The 8,741-nt window shown below is 34.9% G+C and overlaps 2 protein-coding genes across 2 annotated transcripts; both read left to right on the top strand.

Moving 5' to 3' along the window:
- Positions 1-382: 382 nt before the first annotated feature.
- LOC109184976 lies at positions 383-874 on the top strand. The gene has a single exon (XM_019334998.1). The coding sequence runs from the start codon at positions 383-385 to the stop codon at positions 872-874; it is 492 nt and encodes a 163-aa protein (XP_019190543.1).
- Positions 875-1,988: 1,114 nt separating this feature from the next.
- On the top strand, positions 1,989-3,739 carry LOC109184855. The gene is made up of 3 exons (XM_019334938.1): positions 1,989-2,194; positions 2,766-3,382; positions 3,492-3,739. The coding sequence occupies exons 1-3, from the start codon at positions 1,989-1,991 to the stop codon at positions 3,737-3,739; spliced, it is 1,071 nt and encodes a 356-aa protein (XP_019190483.1).
- The last annotated feature ends 5,002 nt before the right edge of the window (positions 3,740-8,741 follow it).

The raw sequence follows: 8,741 nt of genomic DNA, 5'->3' as shown, positions 1-8,741 counted from the left end.
TGTGAACATGGATAGTAAATCGGGATGGATTCAAGTTGAGATGGAATAATGTTTATTTATTTTTTATTTTGAGGAAAATATTGTTGTATAGTAATTTGAAAATTTTTATGTGTTAATTTGTACTTGAGATATTATTTGATGTTGTAATTTTAGTCTTAGCACTTAGGTTGTTGGCTGTGTAAGTGTGGCAGTAACACCCATTTATTTTGGTTAGTAATGCTTCCGCTATGATTTATGGGAGGACTGTATTAAGGTTGAGGTTACATGCTTTTCTCATAATCACACTGATGCGATGGTTACTCTTGATGTGGGCAGTCCACAGTAGCGATTCACTGGATATTATGCGTTCCCGGAAAGGCAACGTAGGCGTGAGGCATGGGACATGCTACGTTCTCTAGCAGGGCTTTCCTCCTTGCCTTGGGTCATCATGGGCGATTTTAGCGATCTTCTACATCATTATGAGAAACGGGATCTTGTTCCACATTCTGACTGGTTAATAACAGGGTTCAGAAATGCGGTGGCTGACTCTGGCCTCCAAGATTTTCCTTTTACGGGACCCCAGTTCACATGGGAGAGGTTTAGGGGTACTGCAGATATGGTTGAGGAAAAATTGGATCGAATTCTTACATCTGATTCTTGGACTTCTCTCTTTGACGGAGCCACTGCGTGTTCTTTTATTACTCCATACAGTGACCATATACCTCTGTTACTTATCCCAGTAATGGTCACGCAAGAATGTAGAAGGTGCCGTTTCTGTTTTGATAATGTTTGGCTAAGAGAGGATAAATGCCGAGAGATTATTGCTCAAAGTTGGGATCGTACAGTAGGGATGGATGTGCTACGACGTATAGAAGCATGCAGCTACGACGTATAGAAGCATGCAGCTACGACATTTGGTAATGGGGCCGAAACTACAATAAGGAGTTTCTTAGGCATATTAATGTGTGCAAAACCAGATTGGACAATCTCCGAATGCGAAGGGATGAACAAAGTCTTGCACATTATGCCCAAACTGAAAGGGAACTTCTTTATCTTCTAGAGCAGCAACATGTCTTTTGGAAACAACGAGCCAAAGAGCATTGGTATAAGGGGGGCGATACTAACTCCAAATTCTTTCATAATTCAGTGAAAAGTAGGAAGAGGAAAAATAAGATTATGAAACTTCAAAATGAAAATGGTGATTGGGTGGATAGTCCAGAAGGTATTGGCGAGGTAATGATGGATTATTTTAACAACCTTTTTACGTCTTGAAAAAACAGGTGAGTCTTAAATGCAAGATTTAGCTTAAGAATTTAATTTTATTTCAATTATAAAGCTGGACTAAATGCAATCTTATTCCATATATAATAAAGAACATAAAATAGATAGCAGTAAAAGAAAGCATGCACCAGGAAATGTTCACGCAGTTCAGAGCCTCACTCCTACGTCTACGGGGCCACTCACATCAACCCAAATCCACTATGACAAAAAGGAGTACAAGAGGAGAGTTAATTACACACTAAAGTATAACCTATAACTACTCCAGAGCCTACTCCAGTGGATACGATGTGCAGGCGATCTTCATTGCTTCACGAACTGATTAAGGACATTTCTTCACACTCAGCAATACAGAATATATTCAAAGTAATTACCCAAGGAATTTCAGAGTGAAATTATGTGAAAGAGTGTGTGAAAAATGCTAACCAACGTAGCATTTTACATAGGTAGACTAAGGATCCTTCGATCCACAAAAAAAGCACTCTTTCTTTCCTTGATTTAGGCTGCTCCAATGGATGTAGATCTCTATCATTATAGGTTCTTGACTTGAATAAGATTTGAAGAAGCTTCATACCTCCTGGATTACTTTCATACGCTGATCCAGTCAACTACTCCAGACAGTATGACTAATCCAGCAACTAATCCAGAACTATTTTGACAACTAATCTGGGCCAATATTAAAAGGGTTAAATGTGTAACATTTTTACACTTACACGTCTGAGCAAGGAAATATGGAGGTAGTGATTGAAAGTATACCAACCAGAGTGACAGATGAAGATAATGCTATATTACTCAGTCCAGTTAGTATGGAGGAGGTGCGTAACGCTGTATTTCACATGCACCCGGATAAATCTCCGGGTCCAGATGGATTTGGACCAGGATTTTTTCAACACTTCTGGGACATTGTTGGTGGGGAAGTGACGATGTTTTGCAGAAGGTTTCTTGAAACAGCCATGCTCCCGGCGAAGTCAAATGAAACTTTCATAGTCTTGATTCCTAAAAAAAACCAATCCGGATTCTATGAAGGATCTTCGACCGATAGTTTTGTGTAACGTTTTATACAAAGTTGCCTCTAAAGTTTGTGCTAATAGAATGAAATCAATTCTAAACTAACTTATCTCAAAAGCCCAGAATGCATTCGTGCCCGGTAGACTGATCACTGACAATATTATGTTGGCTTATGAAGCGCATCAGTATTTGAAACGCAAAACACAGGGCACGGAAGGCATTGCAGCTTTAAAGGTAGACATGAGCAAAGCCTACGATCGTGTTGAATGGCACTTCTTGTCTGCGGTTTTGTTCAAAATGGGATTTAGTCGTTTGTGGATTGATATATTGTTTGAAACCGTAAGCTTTGTCCAGTAGGACCGGTACCATGTGCTGCATGAAAATCGACAAATAGGGCCTATTATTCCGGGCAGAGGGCTACGCCAAGGTGACCCCCTTTCTCCTTATCTTTTTCTACTTATTGCTGGAGGCTTATGCTCTCTTATTGAATCACAAATCAGTAATGGATTGTTGCATGGGGTTAGAGTTGCGCGTGGAGCCCCGCAGATTTCACACCTTCTCTTTGCAGACGATTGCTTCCTTTTCCTCCGTGCAAACACTAAAGAAAGCATACATATGAAATGGGTACTTGACACTTACTCAGCTGCTTCAGGTCAACAGATAAATTTTGATAAATTAATTCTTTGTTTTAGTGCTAATGTACATGCCCAAACGAGGAATGATGTGGTTGATGCGTTGGGTGTACGTGAAGGAAACACTTCTGGAAAATACTTGGGGCTCCCCTCACTTGTAGGGAGGAATAAAAAAGTGATCCTAGCTTATTTGAAAGACAAAATAGTGGCTAGAGTCTGTAACTGGAACACTAGATTTTTGTCTCCTGCAGGCAGGGAAGTGTTGCTGAAGACGGTTATACAGACTATGCCTTCTTATGCTATGATGGTTTTTCTGTTGCCTTTAGGCTTGTGCAGGGAGATTGAGACTATAATGAATGAATACTGGTGGACCAGGACAACGGGTAATGGCAAGGGGATAAAGTGGAAGTCATGGAATGGCCTTTGTGCACCAAAATCACGAGGTGGAATGGGGTTTCGAAAACTCCATGAAATGAACTTAGCGTGTTTGGGAAAACAAAGTCTAGCGATTAATAACGATGCTGGAGTCTTTAGTGGCGCGTGTCTACAAGGCTCGTTACTATCCAAACTGCTCATATTTTGAAACTAAATTAGGTAGCAACCCCTCCTTTATTTGGAGAGGTATGCTGGAGGTTCAGAGTGTCCTTAAAAAAGGCTGTATGGATCCATGGCTACCAGTGGAGTTGGAACCGTATGTTCAGACTGCTTTACATGAAACAATTGCCAATGCACCAGTATCCTCGTTGTTAAATGCCCACGGCACAGGCTGGGATGCGGAGTATATACGGGATATCTTTGATCCTTGTGATGTTGAAAGAATTCTAAACATTATATTCCCCTGAGTATTCCTCGACCCCCAGATTCTTGGGTTTGGTATTGGGATTCGAAAGGCCAGTATACCGTGAAATTGTGCTACAGAATGTTAAATGGCGAGGTTAATGATGAACGGCCATATATACGTTCCTCCTAAGATTAAAGTCTTTCTTTGGCAGTTAGCATGGTCTTTTTTACCTACGAGGGATGCGCTTACTGTGAAACATGTCCATTGCATGATTAATTGCCATATGTGTGGGGCTGTTGCAGAAGACGCATATCACCTCTTTGTGAACTGCCAGCATGCCAAGGATGTGTGGACTAAAATAGGTGTACCAACGATTCCTCACGTAGAACAGAATATGCTTGATTGGCTATTTAAATGCATTAAAGCTCTGCATGATGATGAATTATGTAAGTTCGTGATGGTTTGCTGGGGTCTTTGGAAAAGTAGAGAAATGATTGTGTCTGGAATGGCTCTCCCTTCTTGGTGGACTCTATGATACATTCATCCCTATCATTATGGGCAGCATGGTGTAATGCCAACTCAATCGATACAGGTGCTACAGACACAGGTAATGCAGATGATGTACGCTGGAAGAAGCCAGATATGGGTAAATTAAAGCTGAATACTGATGCTTCATTTGATCATACTAATAGAATGATGGGTATGGGATGGGTTCTCCGGGATTGGGAAGGCAGGTTCGTAGCTGCGAAAGGAATACAAATGCATGGAAGCTTTACAGTGAAGGAAGCCGAAGCCTATAGCATTCGCGAGGTTTTAAGTTGGCTGAAAGATCTGGGAGTGGGACATGTTGTCATGTGGATGTGGAAACTGATTCCCAATCAGTCTTTAATGCTATTTCTTCTTCACCTTTTTACTCTACTTTTGGTTTATTAGTAGCTAGACATTAAAGAAATTTCAACCTGTAAGATGATGTAAATTTCCTATTTGCAAAGCCACCTGCGAATCGTACGGCCCACACTATTGCTAGGGACGTCATTTCTATGTCAGGTGGCGGGGAATGGTTTGATGTACCACCCTATTTCCTTGTTCGATGTCTTTCTGATGATTTAATGCATTGATTTCTTCTTCACCTTTTTACTCTACCTTTGGTTTATTAGTAGCTAGACATTAAAGAAATTTCAACCTGTAAGATGATGTAAATTTCCTATTTGCAAAGCGACCTGCGAATCGTGCGGCCCACACTATTGCTAGGGACGTCATTTCTATGTCAGGTGGCGGGGAATGGTTTGATGTACCACCCTATTTACTTGTTGATGTCTTTCTGATGATTTAACGCATTGATTTCTTCTTCTAAAAAAAAAAATAATAATAATTTATTTGTGTTTTTATTTATTATGTTTCATAATGTGTTAACACCATGTACATAATATGTTAACTGCAGATATATAATATATTGACTGCATATACATAATATATTAATTGTAATAGATACATAATTTATTAATTAAAGATATATAATATGTTAACTATATGTATGTAATCTAGATGTTACTTTGGACTAGAGTCCATGATACAAAGTGAAGTCTGGTTCATGGTATAAAAATTGCACTAGAAATATCGGGCAAATTATGCTATGCGCACGTGCGCACCTTGCAAGGTGCGCACGGCGCTAAAACGGCGTCGTTTTCCGTGAAAACGACGCTGTTTTAACTATAAAAAAAAATTGTTCGAAACGCCGTTAACGGCGTTAATGGCATATTCGTTATGAAATTATGAATATACAGTTATGACATTATGAATGTACAGTTATAGAATTATGAATGTATAGTTATGGAATTATGAACTTACAATTATGAACATAGAGCTTCGAAAATTATGAATGTTCGGTATGGAATTATGAATATACAGTATGGAATTATGAATGTACAGTTATGAAATTATGAACATAGAACTCTGACATTATGAACTTACAATTATGAACATAGAGCTTCGAAAATTATGAATTTACAGTTATTGAATTATGAATGTACAGTTATAGAATTATGAATGTACAGTTATAGAATTATGAATGTACAGTTATGAAATTATGAATGTACAGTTATGAAATTATGAACACAAAGCTGTGAATATATGCTCCTATAACGAAGCGGTCTGAAATTAAATTTAAAAAAAAAAAAAAAAAAAAAAAAAAAAAAAAAAAGAGGAAGATAACGGTGCCGTCACCGTTACCGTGCCCATGATGCACGCTGGGCACGAGCCCACAGCATAACTATCCGAAATATCGCTTAAGTGAATAAATGATGGAGACTGAACGTTTTGAAATAAAGATTGACCAAATGATGGGAATATTTGATTTTCATTATTTAAATTACTAGTACTTTCACCTTGTGTGATGTACAGAATTGATTTGTTATAATATATTAAGAATATTAGGATCAATATATAATTATATAAATTATAACATTCAAAAAAAATATAAATTATAACATCAAATATTATATAGTGCAATTGAAGATATGGTTTGGATCAATTATATTTTCTAATGTTATTTCGGCTTGAATTCGAGTAAATAATTCTAATGTGTAGATGTCCACATGCAGTACTGAAACGTTGAAGATTTTATATATCACTGTTTAGGATTTTTATAAATTGGACAAATATGCGTGTTCTCTAGTAACTCAGTTATAGAAATAAATTGCTATAATAATTCATTTGTATGGAAGATATACATTTTTGTATGGATATATAACAATTTTGCCATTTTGAAAAAAAAAAATATAATATCATCGATTGTATTTAGTATTAACACTTATTGAGAACATCTTTGTAGACGACATTGGTAGTAGCAACACAATATTGTCCTTACTCATCTAGAGCTAACACCTTAAGGCAATCAAGATGGGTGACTCAAGAGAAAGTCACGTACAATTGTCTGTAATTAAAGACGGATTTTTTCAGCAATAACCCAACGTGAGTTAGTGTTTGTCCCTAGATTTTTATTGATAGTCATGGCATATGCAAGCATCAACCGGAATTGTTTGCACAATCCTTCTTATATTCATATTCATTACATTAATTAGTAATTTTTCTGAACATTATGGCTACTTGAATTCTGGATCCTTAATAATAATAATAATAATAATAATAATAATATAATAATAATAATAATAATAATAATAATAATAATAATAATAATAATAATAATAATATTATTATTATTATTATTATTATTATTATTATTATTACTACTATTATTATTATTATTAAGTTAATTCCATATCCATATTATTATTAACTAGTATTTTCACCCGTGCGATACATGAAATGGAATTGTTGTAATATATTAAGAATATTTAAATTAATATATAATTATTTAAGAGTTAATTTCATCAGAGATCGCTTATCATTCCTGAAAATTTCAAATTTAATCCTAGAATATAGTTATTAATTATTACGATTTATTCTATTTTATAATTCTTACGTTAATATTCTTACTATTATTATTAACACTTAATTACTTTTAGATATTATTATTACGACTTATATTATTATTATATTATTATTATTAGTTTCTTTTCTAGTTCTGTTAGTATATAATGGTCGTGAGGCACAATAATAATATAATTATAATTAAATATTCTTGTATTGTATTCCGTGAGTCACAATAATAATATAACAATAATTAAATATTCTTGAATTCTATATTCTTCTAGGATTTCTATTACCATCATTAATTATTCTCTAATTCACAATAATAAATAATTTGACCAATTATAAAGAAAGATTATTAAATAATGCCCGGGACAATTTTTTAATTAAAATTTTTAAAAATTCATTAATAAAACATAAGGTTCTCATAGTTTTTTCTTAGAAACTATTTAATAAAGCATTTTTTTTTAAAATCGGTGGGCCAAACCGCCTACGGCCGTTTGCGGTGGATAGATCTCGAAAAAATACGCGATTTAAAAAAAAACATTTGTCGAAAACGGACAACCGAGTCAAAAGTTATGCCTTGTCAAACTTTTGACACTTTACAACTTAAAAAAAAATAAATAAACACCGGTTCAGCCGGCGAGGCGGCCGCGGAGGAGGCCGATACCGACCTTCCTCGCCCCGGCCAGCGGCGCGATTTTTGCAACACTGATATATAGTATAGATATAGATTAGAATAGGAATTGTATTACACAACTTTATAATATTAGAATAGAATTTTAACCCAGAATTATTATAGAAATCAATATATTTTATTAGGAAGAGAGATTTTTTAGGAATTGGGCGGAAAGTTAAAAGATTAGGATTTTGTTTTTATATATAGTATAGATTTTAACCAAGAATTATTGTATGAATGCGAAAGTAGAAATCAGTATATTTTATTAGGAAGAGATATTTTTTAGAAATTGGGTGGGAAGTTAAAATTTAAGGATTTTGTTTTTATATATAGTATAGATTAGTAATTTTTGGTAGGCTTTTTCTTTTTCATTAATTAGTGAATTCCGCTTCCTTTTCTATTAATCAGTGAAATTAGCAATCCTTTTTTATTTCTATTTTTTCTGTTAACTTTTTTACTGATTATTATTATTATTTATCAGTGAATTCCGTTTCCTTTTCCATTTTCAATGGATTAGGGTCTAGGGATCCTTTTTTATTTTCTTTTTTATTGATTAGTATTTAGTAATACTCAGTTTTCCTTTTTCATTTTTCCTTTTCTATTATTTGGGCGGGAATTCAAGAGAGGAGGATTTGTTTTTAATAATAACATAGATTTTATTTTTATTATTTAAATTATTGCAGATTAATTTATAATTCATATCAATTTTAATAAAAATAAAAATCAAAATCAAACGCATATTTTACTTCTGAATAATTTATATTCAACGTACATCTATTTTCACAAATAATATGGCCGTAAAAGAAGAAATTTCATGTATATTTTACTTCTAGATCACTGTTGCAAAAATCGGTCTAGGCGCCCGCCTAAGCACTAGATGCCCGTAGACCGTGGCGATTTTCCCTCTAGGCGTTCGTCTAGCGCCTAACTCGGCGGACTTGACCGCCTAGCGTCT

The sequence above is a fragment of the Ipomoea nil genome, unplaced genomic scaffold (genome assembly GCF_001879475.1).
Source record: "Ipomoea nil cultivar Tokyo-kokei standard unplaced genomic scaffold, Asagao_1.1 scaffold0100, whole genome shotgun sequence".
Lineage (NCBI taxonomy): Eukaryota > Viridiplantae > Streptophyta > Magnoliopsida > Solanales > Convolvulaceae > Ipomoea > Ipomoea nil.
Note: the sequence above shows the minus strand (reverse complement) of the source record. Positions and strands in the feature narration are given on the sequence as shown.